Source organism: Neopelma chrysocephalum, unplaced genomic scaffold, assembly GCF_003984885.1.
Source record: "Neopelma chrysocephalum unplaced genomic scaffold, ASM398488v2 Primary Assembly neopelma1_26, whole genome shotgun sequence".
Taxonomy (NCBI): Eukaryota; Metazoa; Chordata; class Aves; order Passeriformes; family Pipridae; genus Neopelma; species Neopelma chrysocephalum.
In genome coordinates this window covers 18,194,244-18,212,607 of record NW_020897695.1, presented here as the reverse complement: position 1 = coordinate 18,212,607, position 18,364 = coordinate 18,194,244, and the positions used below count along the sequence as shown (strand labels likewise).

The 18,364-nt window shown below is 35.7% G+C and overlaps 1 protein-coding gene across 2 annotated transcripts in view; it reads left to right on the top strand.

The window, feature by feature from the left end:
• CNTNAP2 (contactin associated protein like 2) overlaps nt 1-18,364 on the top strand; it is a 1,044,217-nt gene that overhangs the window by 727,195 nt on the left and 298,658 nt on the right. For both annotated transcript variants that reach the window (XM_027675789.1, XM_027675790.1), the window contains one exon: nt 1,697-1,897. In XM_027675789.1, the coding sequence (XP_027531590.1) occupies nt 1,697-1,897 (201 nt within the window). The remainder of the gene's footprint in view (nt 1-1,696; nt 1,898-18,364) is intronic.

Here is an 18,364-nt window from a genome sequence, read left to right as displayed (position 1 = left end):
AAAGTTAGCAGAATGGTGTGGTTTTGTCTCTGCATCGCTGGAAGGACAACTGTGGTCAGTGGTGTTGCTCTACAGGAACAGCTGAACTGTCTTGGGCAAAGGCCTGGCTGATTCATTTGGGAAACTGAGCTTTTGTGCAAGCCTGTTCAAGGCACCAGGATAGATTCTTACAGATGTTTTTTTAAGGTTCCATATTTCTTGTTTCAAGACACATTTCTTTGACTCGACCCTTAGTAGTAGAAGGATATAAAGCAGAAAATTTAAAAGAGAAACAGAAAAATAATGTAAAATATGAAAGAACTGTACATGACAAATATTACTGACAAAACCTGGTGCACTTCTAGGAAGTTTTATGGTAATATGCTACATGGTAATCTATAGAGAAAAGAGAATTTTCTGGGATTTATTTACAGAGGATAATTGACCTATTTCACTCCATGTCTATGTGAGATGGACACTATATGTAGTAAATACCAGCTGAGATAGTGTATTTTTACAGTGGTAGGCAGTCAACTTCAATTTGAAAATTTTTCACACCTAAGTGATAGAATAGTATTCTTACAGGAAGGCAATATCACTAATACTGACTGACTCTTCATTGTTTTCATTTTAAAACCCTATGCCATACTCAGATAATATTTTTTTCCATTTCAGTGGAATGTCCGTCTAAGAAAAAATAATGGTTAGCCTATAACAGGAAAGTTTCTGTGCCTTTTCTTTATTTCCTTTCTAAACTACCTTCCAACTTCCACAAATCTTTCTACAAGAGGAGTATGGAGTGTGTTGTTTCATTATCATGATATCTCATCTTAAATCTTCTCTGGTAACTACTGACAAACGGTACACAGTAACACTTCCAGTGACTTGCTGTTCAGTAGTTTAAAGCAATATAATGCATACAGACCCTATTTAGGTTGAATAATATATACTTTTTGCATGACCCTGCAAAAAAAGGTTGTTGGAGGTGAGAGATTTGGCCAGTTCTGCTGTATTTCTTAACAACAAAATTGGGTCATCCTTCCTCATCTTTTCACAACTGAACAGAAGCTTTCGTATTTCCATTCTACTTCCATTATTTTTTATGTACTGCTATCTGTACCATTAACAGAATCAATAAAGTCATATGGTGCTGCTATTTAGAAATATTTGTCTCAATAAGCAGTAATTCTGGCTTAGCCTAGGAACACAGCTTGGTTAAAAAATGTGGAAACCTTGATAAACTGCAGTGTTTTCAGTATTAATTGTTAAATGATGTAATCACATAAGAATCTGGTGCATCCTTGTTGTTACTTTACTACAAAGCAGTGTTGCTCTCCAGCCCACAGGAATTTATCATGACTGAATTTTCTTCACGTAGAGACCTTGAATCTTTAAGGCATCAGCCTTGTGTCCTTCTGATCAAAATTAATACTTACTAGTTCCATATGTAATTATTGGCATCTGTTCCTTGTTCAAGGAAGACTCCTCTTTTCATAAAGGTGATCAGAGTCTTTTCCTGTCACGGGTTCCTAGTTGTTGAAACTATGCTCTCACATGATGATTTTTCACATTCAATGTCCTTCTTCTCCACTACCACCTCAAAAAATATATTGCAGAATATTTTTATCTTTTGTCAAAGGCCTAGATTTATTTTAATTTAGTTCCACTGTCTGTCTTTTACCAATTCTTGTCTTGTCTTTCTTTCCCTCTCTTTCAGAGGATAAAGTATGGACAACTGTGTACCATGATCTGCAAATGCAGACTTCTGTGGGAGGCAACAGCCTGGAGAAGTTATCTGTACTGCAGCTCAACTACAGTGCAACAATGGACCAGATTTCTGCCATTACCAGTAGTGCTGAATACTGTGAGCAGTTTATCTCCTACTCTTGCAAGATGTCCCGGCTGCTGAATACACCAGGTAGGCTGAGAATGGGATATCCACTAAATATGGTGTTAAAAAACTTTATCTGAACAATCAAACAGGTATTGCTGTTAGACTTCATTCATTGAACAGACTTCTTGTTCTCCTTCATTAAAGTTGACAAAGAGGTAAATAACTGAAAATACAGAAGACATTTTCTTTTTAAAAATTGCCTGTTTGCTTACTACTAAAATGATTTTTATTGCACTGTGTGTTTTTGTGTTCTTCTCTCAGATCTGTTGCTCCTTAAAGCAGGAGGCTTTTCCTAAACATGGTAACTTTTACAGTTTAATCAATAGAGGCATTGAAAAATTGCTTTGAACTTTATCCTGTTTTTCTGGCTGTCAGTTTTCATATGCTACAAGCAGCAAGGGCACTGGCTGAATAAGGGCTGGAATTTTCCCACTAATATTTCTGAAACAGTTTTTTAAACACAGAGTATTTCTGGGTAATCAGATGCCTTACACATTGTAGGGACTGTCATGGTCAGTAATGTAATTGTGTAAGAAATGATATGCTGTTACCTACAAGTAGATTCATTATAAGTTTCTTCTTTTGCTGTGTAGCTTTACTGGAAGAGAACAGTCCTAGTACTGCTTTCTGTATATGCCTCCTCAACAAGTGTTACTTCTAAGTGATAAAGACAAAAGTATTAGTTGCTCCAGAATTAGTAAAGCAGCACATAAGGAAGGAATTCCATTTTAAAAACCCTTTTAATATGCATCTAGTACTTTATGTATACTCTAATTATGTATGATAGATTTTGATGTTAAATAAATCTTAATGGTACTTAGGGAAGACTGGTTTATAAGTGGAAACATATAGCATATTTTCGTGACTGTGAAATGAATTCATTGTCATAAGAACAATTCAAATGCATTTCAGATTAATTTCATGGCTGCATGCTTACTTTAGGGTGCTTCCCCTCATGAATTTGTTTTTGGTATATTTTCTTATGGTGCTATAGATAAGGATTCATTTGGCATGCATGTGCATCTTATTCCTATTTTCATAAGCATTCCGTTAGTTAATAGACACTGTAATGCTTCTTACTCCCTCTCCCTCCTTCCTGCTGTTTTTTTAACTTTTCTAATGTGTGCTTTGTCTCTGTTGCTGTTATTTTGCTTAATTTAGCACAGCACAGAGACTCTGCACTGTGGAAAATGATTTCTTCTTTCTTGGGCCTTAATATATAGGATCCTGAATTGTGTTCATAACTAGAAGTATTGTGATTAGATTCTGCTGATGGATACAAGCTCCCTGCTTGCATATGCTTCAGAAAAGTTGTATATGGGTGTATCTTTGGGCAGATAGTTAGAGGGCAAATTTGTTTGTTAGTGGAGCTGGAGATAATGTGCTTAGAAAGCTCATAGTTTACCCAGAGTACAGTGTTAGATTCTTCTTCTTGAAATGTATAAGACTATTATTTCAGGACCAATTTGTGATTTTTAGTATATATGTATGTTATAATAAAATAAATATACACCATAATTCCAGATGTTTGCCCTAGATTTAGAAGGACAATTAAGCAGCATAACTTAGTGAAATTTTTTTAAAGAAATAATCAGTTCCAGCTATTTGCATTTTTAAGGTTCTTAGAAATTTGTGAGCATCTTTTGCAGCTGTCTCCTTCTTCATGTTTTAACCTTTTTTATTGAAAAACAAATTCTCTTAGAAACTCTTTATAAACTAGTTTTTTGGTATGGAAAGTGAGTTTCTAGAGATATTCTGTAATGTGTCATTTTTTCCGTTTAAGTGAGAGAAAGAAGCAACAAAGGCAGATTATTTTAACCTTGACAGTAACAAAAAATTACACTGCAGTGTTTGCATAACACCTGTAATGGTTTGTACACATAGAACAGCAGTGATTTGTGTGTTAGTGAGGAAGAGGCCAATACATTTTCTTTCTATGTGTTCTTGGCTTCAGTCTATGGTTTCTAAACCAAAGAACTAATTTTTCATACCTTTCTCTGTTTTGGAGGATTGCCATATTTGCTGAATATATTATGACACCCTATTCATCTCACAGCACAGCTCCAAGTACTCATGTGGCTTCTTCCACCACTGAGCTTTTTGTATAAATCATTGCAGTATGGTGCCCACACAAAGAAATTTTTAAAAAATCAACATTTATATATTCCTTGGGAAGTGAGAACCTGGTGGTATTGCTGCCAGTAGTAAAACCTCTGCAGGCTTCACAGGATGAGGTCAGAATTTCTGGCCTTGACCATAGGTGCTTTTCTAGGCTGAAACTTTTTTGTTTACGCCTTCCAGATGTTGAACTAATCACTTAAGATAGAAAGCTCCTTTTTGTTTTAAATTGCATCAAAGAGAACTGAGAAAATGGAGAAGACAGTTCAGCAACTCAACTTTTTCACTTTTTCGTCTCCTGGGGATCATGCCACTTTACAACACAATTCCTTCTCAGGGAGAAATTGCTCAGTTAATATATTTAAACAAATCAGGACCCAAGCTGATAACCTGATAATTCAGGTTTGAAGAGACTCAAGAATGTCATCTCGTTCAATTATCTTCTCAAAGCTGAATGAACAGTCCACGTCTAGTAATAAGCAAAGACTATGTGGAAACGCAATGTTCTGTCTTTACCGTTTTGGCTTTGGGGTATTTTTTGTTTGTTTTGAACTCGCAGCCCAATATGTTATAAATTATGTTCAAACCTATGGGTCTGTTTCAAAGCCTTAACTAAAGATCATCAGAAAAAATTAGTCAAGATAGCTTGGTGACTTTCTTCAGAAAGTGCAAAATGAGAAACATCTGCTGAAAATACACCATGTTATCATAATAAAAAGCAAAACTATCGGTACACTGTAAATTTCTGAGGAAACCATTTTCAAGCAGGGATCCTGCAGTGGGATCCTGACTCTGATACAGATTTCGTCTATGATTGTAACAATTTTTATTTTTATTACCAACATGAGATTGATGCTTCTTATTGTCTATATTGTCTATTTAGATCATATGTTTTTTCTAAGAATAGGAATTCCTTTGTGAATATACAGTTATTATCATGATAGAGGCTTAATCTTGGTAATTCAAGTAACTATTGCAGTTAATAAATGAATGAAATAGTAAGCCCATGGATCATAATTGCAACCTAATAACAATGTACATATATATGTAATTTGAAAAATAATAAACACCAGACTTTTTGTTTTTCTCTTCTATATTTGCATTTCTCATATCCTCTTTTCTTCTTGTTTCCTTGGAAACTTCCATTTTGAGAGGATAATAATGTTTAGTACTGAGAATGTGCAGAAAGCTTGTTTTCTAAGTTCTTGATGTCCAGTTGATATGGCAGGTGATAGGACATTTGCCTTATTTGCAAACAGGAACTTGGAGATAGAAGAAAGTTCTTTTGTACCCACCAATTAACAAGGGGGGAAAAGGCAATGCAGTATGTAGTATCATTTTGCTCTTATAAAAATAAACTTCCCTTCTTTGCTGTAAGAAACAAAATTATACAGAGAATAGTGATAGGATATACTCACAGAACACAAAAGGTTAGTTAATAAAATTATATATCTTCATCCACTGTTTTCATGAGACTTCCTAGTAACACATAAATGAGACTTCTTTGGTATGAAATTTTCCATGGGCCACTGATCTTTGCCTCCAAAATGGGGAGGGAACAGCATGCTAGTTCTTCCATTCTTCCTTTTACCATGGGAATAAGACCCTGAAGGGAGGTGGGCTGCTCTGTTCACTGTATCTGTGTCTTGTCATTTCCCAGAGCTGTAGGAACTGTAACAAATAATCAGAGAGTGGGAGCTAAAAGCATAGATACAGAGAACAGAACAAGATCTGTTGGTGCTGTGTTTCAATTTTTATTCCTATTCACTGTGCCTGCAGGCAGCATATGAAAAACATATAGCAGAGTTACTGCAGTACATGAATTACTGTTTCATGCCTGTTTGCCTCTGGAGGAAATGAGACAGCAGGTTCATTAATTTAGGACTTTAACTGGTGAAATAGAAAACTTAATTTGATGTTTGGTTGTTTTAGTTACAATAAAGCAATCATAATACCAGTAGGAAGTAAGATTTATGCGTACACTGAGATAAAAACAAAGTGAAAAATTGCAATATGGTATTTTTTCCTAAGTTGCCATCCAAATCAGAACTTAATGAACTTATGAACTTTCCCATCACTACCCACTAATTGATCTAGAGTACTAGTTGCAGATATAATTCCTGCTTAATAAGATTTCTTCAGAAAGAGTCTGAGAGAGGAATGGGATTTCTGTAGTCCTACGGTGATGAATGGGAGCCTCTCCAAAACTTGCTTCAGCACCCTGTTTTCCATGTTCTTTCAGAAAACATGCCCCTAAGCTTTCATGTATCTTGTCCAGCCTTAAGAATATTGATTGACTCCTTTTTCTTAGAGTGGCGGTCTGAAAAATAAAAGCTAGATGATCCCAGTTTGGGGAAACTGGAATACTTTATTGAACACGAGAACACAATTTAAAGGCATCTGGGGCTGGACATGTTAATGAAGGGGACAACCTATGTTAATTGGGGAGTTGCACAAATTTTTGCTGCAGTTTCCAAATAGTTAATTTTCCTTCTAGTAGGATTACATGGGGGATAGAGGGATTACGGGGGTTTGGACATGATTTTAACAATCATCTCAAAAAGTCCTTTCTGATTTCTGCTGGAGCCAGGCTTAATCCATAAGGTAGAACTTTAACAGGTCTTGTAAGAAGGGTCCAGCTCCTTCAGATCACGAGGTTTTTGTCAACCCTTGTTGCCCTTTTGCTGAAAGCTGGGTTTGGGCTCCCACATTCTTAGTGTTCTAGAAAAGTTGATTTCAACTTCTAGTAATTTTTAAAGCACAAGGGTAGCAGGAACAGTGACCTTGCTCCACTCTGATCTACATGTTCATGTCCTAGAAGTGGAAAACTTCAGCTTTTGGTGATTTCTTTTTCACTTAGTCGTTGCCATATTGCCATAAAACAGAAAAAGACAATAATTCATATGCTAAATGTTTCTCATTCAATACATACCAGTCCTTTTAGGTAAAAGTTAGACAGATAAACGGTTAGTTGAAGAGGTCATTTTTTCCAGTCCATTGCTAACACACCCTTCTCTCATGTCTTCGTTTTGCTCTGCACCTTTGCTTCTCTCTTAGCAGCTTCTTTGCAGTTTTTTAATACTGTGATCACTGAGTGTCCCAGTTTAACTTTATCTTCATCATTCCTTTAGTTGGTGAACTATTTTTGCTAATTTAATTTTGCTAAGTTTTCATTGCTGTTGTGCAAGAACTAGACTTAATCCAGTATCATTAAATGAAAAAGGCTACATGTGGCTTTGGTGTTTGGTTGTTAGAAATAGTAGTAATTGATAAAAGCTTAGTGAATATTATAAATCCTCTACGGAAATTGTAACTGAAGTGCTGTGAACCCTAGTTTCTTTCCTATGCCTTTTTAAGAAAAAGTGGGGCATCAGAGTTTTAACTTTGCAGTTCTAGCAAAATGTTCTAAAACAATTGTTTCTCATACCCTCTCTCTATGTGAATGTGCTCTACCTATTATGGGAAAAGATTCATTATCTTTATTTCTTAAAAGAAAGATAGAGGAAGGCAATAATTTCTCCACTTCTTATAATGCATCATATTTTATAAAATCTGTTAAAAACAATTCATCGTTATTGTTTTCACAGAAATATTAACAGGCATTTCTTCTTCACAAGCACAAGTTGTTTTGGGGAAAAGTTATTTTTCTTGATGAATGACCAAAACAGACTAGTTTATTAATTTCTCAGATAAAATGGACCTAGGTAGTGTATCATCGCATGCCTTGAGAAGAATTTCTCCTCACTCATATACTAAATGCATTTGCACTACTCTGAGTATATTTTTCTTCTTCTTATCCTGAGATGAACATGTCATAAAGAAGAACATATATGAAGAATACAGCTAAAAATACACAGTTAGGATGCACTTTCCCTATTGTGTTGTTGTCTTTTCTTCATTGCCCTGTTGTACCCTTAAGATGACCAGTGTTCAGTTATTATTGAAAAATAGCCTGCCCTGTTTTCATGGATGAGATGGTACTGTTTCATTTCTTGAGGCTGGGACTTTTACCCTTTGTCTGAAGGTTGTAGTTAGGCTTTCCTACATTCTAACCTGACAGCCTGGGGCATTGAGCTATAACTTCTGTATTTGGTTTTACATTTGAAAACTTTTCTACTTCTCAGGAGCCTCTTTAAATAACCTTAAGTTTATATATGGAGTTTGGAAATACTGGAACTGCTTTGTAAGAATCACCATTTGTTGTTAGCAATGTTACCAGATCCCACCCCGCCGTATCATGCTGGTTTTTCATAGTGAGTTCAGATAAAACTCTGGAACACAGCAGAATGCATATGAACAGAATATAGAGAATGGATATGGTGTGATTGTTAGCATTTGTGCGACTGAGGTACCAACAACCCCAGATACGTCTTATTCCAGGAGTATGTTGGAGTATTTTTTTTACTGTACTTTTTATGTATTCATGCTTGATGTTATTTATCAAATCAGTCTATTAAAATGTTTTTCTGGATTGTCTCTGAAACAGAGTGCCTGAAATAGTTTTCTCTTTTCACCATATGGACAACTCCACGTGCATTTTCTCTACTTTTCCATGTTTTCTTTGTAACGTAACCCATTCTTTTCATAAATCCCCTTCAATGATTTCATACTCTGTCTGCCTACATTTGTGAAGGTTAAAACAATGTCACTTAGACCAGCCAAAGTTGCCTGAATATGTATGAGGACAGAGTTTCACTAATGGTTAGTGTATATGCAAAAAATATCACCTGTTATAAAGTCAGGTTCACATAACACCGTTGCCATTATAATCTGGGGGAGGGGAGTGCATTGTCCCCTTGAATTTTTGTGCCTGTGTGTGTCTGTAGCATAAGCTATAGGTACCTGTAGATTTCTTTCTGTAGATCTATATCCATAGATCCATCTATCCATAGGTATTTATATAGAAGCAGAGGGCCTCCAGATAGTGATCACATCTTTTTGGAAGGAATTACTTCAACAAGATCCTTTTCCAATATATCTTTTGATATATTTTGTTACGTGAGATCACTCAATGTGAGAAGACTAAAATGCCTGATTAACCCCTGATTTTCCATAAGGTAGAACACTACTGAAAAGACATATGGACAGTAAATTCTATTTTCAAGAAGTTTGTGTTGCCAACAAAAATGATACATGATCACTTCCTTAGATTCTTGGGATAAGGAGTGGGAAAGATACTTCACTTTACTTGATTTATAGGATTTATTGATTTTAAAAAAAATCAATAACCATATTTTCTGGAAAAATGCATCTGCAGATTAAAAAAAAAAATGCTAAAAGAATGCTTACCATATCTACTGGTGGAAATTAAACTCTGAATCTGGGCATATGTTGACCAGTGCAATGAGAAAGATGGAGCTGCTAACAAGATGCAAAAGATTGAAATGCAGTCCAGTTTCAGATGCAGCAGCTAAAGGTTTGGAAGCAGTTACTAATTTAGCTGTTAAACTACAGTGAGTTTCAGAAAGTGGCAGCTGCTTAGTACATGCTGCTATCTCAGTTACCCTAGGAAGGACCTATTTTACTGGTTTCTGTTGGAAGCATACCCCAATACTGCTTTGCAAAAGTAGATGGAATCTTTCGTTAGTCAACATGGACTCCGTGATGCGAACATACGATCCACAATAGTGGGGTTTCACCCGCAACTTTTTAAGATCCTGTGCATTGCCACAACAGCAATGATGATGCTTTGTTTGAACTACAGATATGTAATTAGATACACTTTACTTAAGGATAGATCTTACTAATTAAAAATTTAAGATGTATTTAATGTCTGCCAAGCTATTTTTAAAACGACCTGTACCAAAGTACTTGCGTAGATAAATAGTTATAATTAATATATTGTGCCAAGATTAAATTGCATCCACAAAAATATTTGTATTTTGAAACATTATACACCATTGGACAGAATCTTTTCTCCCACTACCTTAAGAACTAGCTTTCTGCTAACATTGGTCCATCTCAAAATTTCTTTAAGATTTTTTTCTCTTTCCCCTTGCTCATTCCTCTTTGATGTTTTCTTCTGTCTCAATCTCTGATATTTGTAACATGATTTGTAGCATGATTTCATATATGCTTTTGTAAAGTCTTAATAGTATTTAAAGTGGTGTTACTCTTGAATGACACAGGAGTAGCAGATCAAAGCTTCTTTTCTTTTTAATCATCTGTCCCCTGTGGCATGAACTGTGTTTTCATCATTTTTTTTTTTTTGCAAAGCACTGTGTCAAGTAGCAAGAATGTTTGGAAGAGATACTGAACCAATTTCTTTTCTGGAAAACCTGAAATTACAAAAAGAACAAAAAAAAATTGTCAGACGTAATTCATCTGTACATGCCAATTTTTCACCCACAGATCTAAAAATATCTTAACAAAATCCTCAAATGTTAGGAATTTTTTTTATTTGGTTTTGTTTTTTAAAAATTTTTGTGCAAAGTGTTTTTGAATGTAGCAGTAATGAGGAATTGAGAGGACTGCTGGCAACAACTTAGTTCTCAATACAGATCAACATTTACCATACTGAGCAGAGAGCATGTTTAATCACATCTTGAATCTTGCTCTGGTTAATAGTGCACCTTGATTTGTGGCCTGATGGCCAACTCTGGTGTTCACAATCTTGTTCAAGTACAGGAACTCTGTACCACCAGCAAGACTTTGTGAACCCAGAAATAATAAGGATAATGAGTGGTCTGCCAAAGGCCTTTCCTCTGATAAGGTAGGGTTTTACCCACAGAACTTCTTCCTAACATCCACTTGGCTCATTTTTAAATTGGAGCAACTGAATATACTCATTTCAATGAGAAATGCATAGATAATTGATTCATGTTTGCCTGCAGCATCCCAATGTCAATGTGTACTTTTCTTTGGACTCACATGCAGACTTCATATTGTTCAGTACCATCTGGACAAAAGAAAGGTAATCTAGTTATCCATTATGTCAAATCACTTGGCATCCTCTGTGGGCTGACTGTTAGGGTTTTGTATTCTATATGGATTCCAGTGAGCATAAGAAAAATAAGAAGCAGTGTTTATATATGTATTACTGTTGTCAAGTTACAACTTTATTCAAAGTAGTGCAACTATGTGAACTAATGCTTAAAGAAAGAGAAAAAAGTTTTATTGTTTTTTGAATGTCATGCTAACTTTGGTTATTCGTCAAGAATTATATATTCATCAAGAATTCACTGTCTACCTATATTTTGAGAACAAACAGAGAAAAAAATTTCATGTCAGTTCAATCTGTTAAAGGATCCTTTTTCTTTACCTCCCAAACTTTTTAATCCTTGCTAGGAGTTATGACTGAGGAGTGATAATAGAATAGGTCCTCATCTTTGTTAATGACTGAAAAATAGCGACACTTTCTTGCTAACAAAATCATGAATAAGTAAGTTGATCACAATTTAAAACCAAATTTAAAATTATTTCTCTCCTACCTCAGGATATTCTTTGAGATTTCTCTCAGATTAAATGCACTGCAACACTAATGGTGGCAACGTGGACATAACTGAAGTCCTATCTCCAGTATTAAGACTGATTATTAACATTTCACTAGAGTAGGGTAGTGAGCATCTTCTTGCTGGTACTTTATTTCTCATGCCTCTGTGTTTCATCAGTAAAATTAGTGGCATCTTCAAGTTTTCATTTTTCATGTTCATTAGTCTCCCTGCTCTCTTAGTCATTCCTTTTAAGATCTGTTTTGATTTATAAAATAATTTGGTTTCAATCAAAATGAATTCTCAAACATCAGGCACATGGCACTGGGTTTGATCTGTTTGTGAACTAAGGGGGAGTAACACCAAGTGTTCAGGTCAGGGCGAGGAACATTTGCATCGCTCCTCAGAGCCCTGTACTCCAAATACATCCTGGATAAGACCTGAGTAACCTGAAAAATGTGTTTCCTGCAAGTCTGGATATCCTCTCAAGGTAAATGGAAGAGCATAGGTAGACAGGGAGGCATAAGAATTATGGTAGATTCTCTAATGGGAATTAGAGAAGAGCCAGAGTGGCAAAGCACTCCAGAAAGTACTCTTCCTTTGCAGTCAGGGCTCCTGGGACTTGCATGCCCAGGGATTACTACTGTGGGGGACACTGGGAGCCCTTGGCTCTATCAGCACTGCTGAAGAGTAGTACAAGCCCTCTCTAAAGCCACAGAAGATGTCTTTGCATTGTGCAACAAATGTAGCAAATAGAAAATGTTTGAGTGCATCCTCTCTTTCACATGCAAGTGATTTAGCATGATTCTTGTAGGAATGATATATTTCCTTTTGCAGAAGCTTTTATTAAGTCACTTATTATCCTACAAACTAAAGGGATAGCATGTTTGCAAGTCACAGAATATCTTGAGAGTGTATTCCTGGTATAATAATTTATCCAAGACAGCACATAATGTCTTGTTTCGGTCTGTATCAAAGGGCAAAATCTGTAATTAATAAGAAATAAGTTTCTTGAATAAAGTTAAAGGGGAGTTACAGCAAGCAACTTTTTCTCTCTCTCTCTTTCTGTCTCTGAGTTTTAAATAATCCACTTAAGGGGATTATTTATTATTTAAAGAGAAACTTAAGAAATGGTAATGACTGGGATTACTGTCATTCTGGAAAAAATGGGGTTCTGGTCTCTTGTGTATTTTCTCATACAAAAATAATGTGACAAAATTCTGAAAAAAAAAAAAGTCAAGCTTGGTATTGCCAATGATTCCCAGAGGGATACCTAAGCCTGCACATGTCTATGGATAGGGCTACAGTAGCATACAATAGTTGGCCAGAGTCTGTGATTAAGATAAGTTTTATAATAAATTCTGAACAGGAACCTCCCCACATTCCTCCTGTATTAATAAGAAACTTGTAATTTTGTAATTTTGCTATGTTTAGATTAAAATGTGATAATATTAATCTATAACAAAAAGCATAACCTACCAAAAACAATCAAATTTAAATGCAAATTGCAACCCTGGGATTATCGCCAGCACAAATTCCTGTTTATTTCCGTTGATTGAGTTTTGCTGAGATATAGATATTTACACGAATAGGCCATTTTAACAGTTGAGCGAAATGATTTGTCTGTTGCCTTACTGTGTGATGTTCTTTCTATAAACTTAACCTAATAAATTTATTTCATTTTTTCCCCTCATACTTACATATACTATTTTATTTGTATGTTTTACTATTGTTAAAATTTTCAAACAGATCAGAGTGTTATTTCTTTATATATATATAGTAAGACTTGTTCAAATATTTCTAAGAGTTATCACTTCTTCAAAACAGGCATTTCAGAAGGTCAGTAGGATTCAAAATATTTAAAATATACAGTCTAAATTTCAACTGAAGTTGAGTATTTTAATAGTGAATTTATAAAGAAAAAAAAGGAAAAATCTATTTCTTAATGTAGAGCTTCAATACTAATGAAAAAAATTGTTTTAAATTTAATTAATTTTTAGCTTTTCAATTTTCCTGTCTTTTTCCTTCATTCTGTGTTCATTCTTTCATGTTTTTGATTACTTCTTTCATCCTCTCTTGCCTGCTCTATGACTGACTAATTCTTTTAATACATGTAGAAGGCTTGTTGCTTCCACTGATCATTCTTTCAAGCTATGAAAATTTGTTTTGAGATGCTGCTTCTTTCTGTTTATATCACTCTTCTTTAAATTGTTTTATGACTCTTCTGTAGAAGATGGGCAAGGGTTTAAAGGATATCGGGGGATAGTTTCATAGGTGGAGATAAATATTCTATCAGCATCATTGTGGAGAGATTGTGGAATTTGAAAGCTTCCTGGAAACAGTGTAACATAATGCAATTTTTAGGAGATGATGGAGAATCCAAATCTCTTTATATATGGTAGGTGAAGGGTTTATGGCAGCCAATGAAAATGTGCTGAAGGAATCATTGTTGATCTTAATTTCTTTGTTTTCAAATTGGAGCTCATTTATTTGAAACTATTGTGCTAATATTACCTATTTTGGAGGAAATTAAGATGAGTGCTATGGAAGCAGTCCAGAAAGTATGGAGGTGGTACAGAATAATAAAAATGTGAAATATTAAAAATGTCTGAATAGCTTTATCCAGGTGGAAAAATTTGACACTACTTCAAAGTTCTAACTTGAATAAAGTCACTTCTAGTGTAACTTCATTGAGGTCAGTAGAACAATGAAAATTCGATTTACCACACAAGTTGTTTTCAGGTTTTGAATAACTTTAATGGGATTTGCTGTGTTTTAAAAATTAAGCCTTTTGAAACTGCAGAGCAAGTTGTAGGTCAAAAAACTAACAAAATGGCTTTGAGTGTCTGGATGTGTCCCGGACTATAAGGCAAAAAAAAAAGTTGCTGGTACTTTCTTTCAACAGCATTTTAGAACTAAGTGCTTTAGTTTCATAGTAAACATCACGTGACTTCTATGGTACAGTAAATCCTTGTTCACTTTGATCAACACAGAGCTTGTAGAAATATGTCCTAATCTAAAGTGTTTTTGAAATTGAACTAGCCCCTTAAACAGCTACAACTCTTGAGTTCTGTTTTGGGACACATTAAAAAATCTCTTCATATGCTCTTGGAGGTCGGTACTCTTTTCACTCTCTGACTTGAAATTATCTAAATAAAATAGTTAAAAAGCAAAGACAGACCAAGAAGTTACCTAGTTTCTCTAGAGGATTCAACCAAGGACACCTTATCAATTTAAGTATTAACTCTAATTTAATTGCTGTGTGAGCAATTTATTTTTGCTTGGCTGAATGTTGGGGAGAATAAGAACAAATACAGAACAAATGGTTAAAAAAATCTAGTTTTAAAAGATCAGCTTCTTCTGGTCAAGTTATTACATGTTTCACATTTTACATCTGATCAATATAAACTAATAACTAGATTATTGTTTTGTAAAATATATAAACATAAATTATAATTTTTATTATTGTTTTTCTTCCTTCAGTTATTTTTGGTCTAAACAGTGTGCTGAGTTTGACAATGAACAGTTTCTTTAGTTAGAACCCATGTTTTCAGAAGGGAAAGATATTTTTATTTGGTCCAAGTTGTGTTACACTGGCAGTGGTCAGACTCATGCTGACTTAACACACTTGCATAGTTGCTACTTTATTTGCATTTATTTGTAAGATGGACAACATTTATCAGAATTATTAGAGAGTCTAGCAATATTTATTGTCATTTATTTTTATTAAGTAAATTACCAGATGAAATTGCTGCAATTATATTTTATTTTATGATTTGTACCGTATATTTCTGTCCATAGAATATATTGAATTGTACCATATTTCAGAAGAAAATGGTTTCCTATGTTGCTTAAGCACAGCCATCCTCATCCTGCACCCAGAAGTATTGCTGTTGTTTGACAACATTCTGGTTTTTACACTACGTAACAAAGTACAGATCTTGTTTATTTGCCAATTAGGGACTAAATTTTGCTTGCAGCTTATTTTTCAAATTTGGAAATGGAATTGGTTTCATATCATAATATATGTAATAGGGATAAGAGGAAACCTGTTATTTTACTTGCTCTGATGTTTACTGGTTTTATAAAAATATTTCTATAAACAGGAGGTAATATATTTTAATCTGGTCAGTACAATATTAACTATACGATAGTCAAAATGATTCTTTCACATTACTGATATTTCAGTATTTGTTTTACATTGTCTTTCCTTCCAACTTATTTTATAGCATTTTTCTAGTTTGTTGTTTGAATTTGCTGCTGGACTAGAGCCACAGGTCAGCATACTTTGGCTGAAAAGTGTTTTTTAAATAACATTAAATACGAAGATTTACATCAGGAATGACTCTACACATGGCTAATTCCTTCATCCTGTCAGCTGTAAATAAGAGCTGATATTAGGAAGGTTGCAATTTATGTTAATGATAGTGCAAAAAGCATTGGTAACGATGCTCTTTATATGGGTTCATGCAAATGGTTGATTGCTACTGAAGTAGCACCCATAGAGCACATCCTCAGGTAATTTATGGGAAAATTACAAGATATGAAATACTTAGTGAAGCGATGATCAGTGAGCAATATCATTGCCTCAGATCAGTACACATTTTCAGAATGGTGTTCATCATTTCTTTGGAAAAGAGAAAGGCATACTGTGCAAAACCCAGAAATAATTATACACATGTAGTGCTTAGAAATATGATTATGCTTTCCATAATCACTGTGAGTTTGGGGAATTGTGTTTTTAAGGTGCATTCATAAAAATATCAATTAAGGAACTGAAACCAAGAATAAAAGACATGATGGGGAAAGTAAATATTCATGGAATCATAGAGTCACAGAAGGGTTGGAAGGGATGTCTTGGAGGTCACCTGGTCCAAACCCCCTGCACAAATAAGGCCACCTAGAACCAGTTGTCTGGGACCATTTCCAGGTGGCTTTTTGGATGTCTCCAAGGTGGGAGACTCCATAGCCTTCCTGGACAACCTGTGCCAGTGTTCAGTTATCCCCACAGCAAAACAGCGTTTCCTGATGTTTAGAGGGAACCTTCTCTGTTTCAGTGTGTGCCCGTCGCCTCTGGTCCTGTGCCACTGGGCACCACTGGAAAGAGCCTGACTCTCTTTTTTTATACCCTCCCTTCAGGTATCTATGTACATTGAAATGTATACCTTAAATGACCAAAGACATTTTCATGGCTAGGCTTCACGAACGAAGATTTAGGAAGGCTCTATCCACATTTGTCGCAAGCACACTGGTGGCTAATGAGGCCAATACGAGATAGACATGTCCGATTGCAAAAGGCACAGCAGAAAGACTCCTTAGGTGGTATATTCTGCGAGACACGATTCTTTCCGCGTTGTCTTTTCTCCTCGAGAGTGATCCTGCATGCGTTCTCAAAGGAAACAGCAGTGTTATGGATGGTGTGTCTCCAGACTTCCCAATTGGAGGCCAGAGTAGACCAGTTATGTTGACCAATATGGCCGAGACTGAGATGTTGTTTCAGGGAGTCCTTGTATCATTTCTTCGTGGCTCCTCTCTTGTGGCAGCCGGTGGCAAGTTCACCATAAAGCAAGATCTTAGGGAGGCGGTGGTCCTTCATCCTTGAAACGTGCCCTGCCCATCGCAGCTGTGTTCTCAGCAACATGGCCTCAATACTTGTGACTGCTGCTTGTTCTAGAACAGATGTATTAGTCACATAATCTGACCAGTGGATGTTTAGGATTGTATGGAGACAGAATTGATGGAAGCATTCTAGGAGACGCAGGTGGTGGTGGTAGATGACCCATGATTCGGAACCATATAAGAGAGTAGACAGCACTATGACTCTGTAAACACTGATCTTGGTACTTTTCTTCAAGTGTTTATTACGCCATACTCTTTTATGGAGTTTTCCAAAAGCACTATATGCCTTCGCTAACCTGTTGTCTATCTCCCCGTCAATCTTACCATCCGAGGAGATGAGGCTACCTAGGTAATTAAACTGCTGGACTGATTTGAGCCCTGATTTGCAAATGGTGATATGGGGATGATGGAAGACTTCCTGAGGTGCAGGTTGATAGAGAACTTCAGTCTTCTTTAAGCTGACTTCCAGCCCAAAGAGCTCCACAGCGTCTACAAAGCAGGATGTTAAACGCTGCAGAGCTGCTTCTGTGTGGGCGACAAGGGCGGCGTCATCAGCATAAAGCAGCTCCCGGACAAGATGGTTTAGGGTCTTGGTGTGGGCCTTCAGTTGCCTTAGGTTGAATAGGCTTCCATCAGTACAATATCGAATGTAGATACCATCCTGATCATTGAGGTCTGCCGTGGCCCTTTGGAGCATCATGCTGAAAAAGACTGTAAATAGAGTTGGAGCGAGAATGCAGCCTTGTTTCACACCATTCTTTATTAGAAAGGGCTCAGAAAGTGCATTGCCATGACTGACTTGGCCGTGCTGATCCTCGTGAAGTGAGATGATCATTTTAAGGATATTCCAGATCATATAACATCATCCATAAAAACTGGGGGTAGAGGAAAAAAGTGTGGGGTTTGATTCCAAGTTAGAAGTTAATTGGAGAGTGGCTGGACATTAGTCTACTTGAAGAAGATCAGCATTCTTTTTTTCTTTCTCTTTTCTCCATTTACTAACCATAGTCTTTACCTGCCAAAAAAGTGTTTTCTAACACAAAACTGATTTGTCTGATGGTAGTATTCAGAAAGATACTGAAATACAGGAGATGGGAAATAGCATTTGGTCAAAACCAAATACATAGCTGAAGAATATATGTGGTGCAACAACCACAATTGCAGCAGAGCATTATGCGGAAAATAATCAGAAATTATTATTCAACCCTATAACCCTACAAAACATATCATATTCTCAATTAATTTTCATACTTAATAACTTGCTAAAGCCATCATTATGAATTTTGAAAAAATTCTCCTCATATGAACCAACCACTTTAATTCA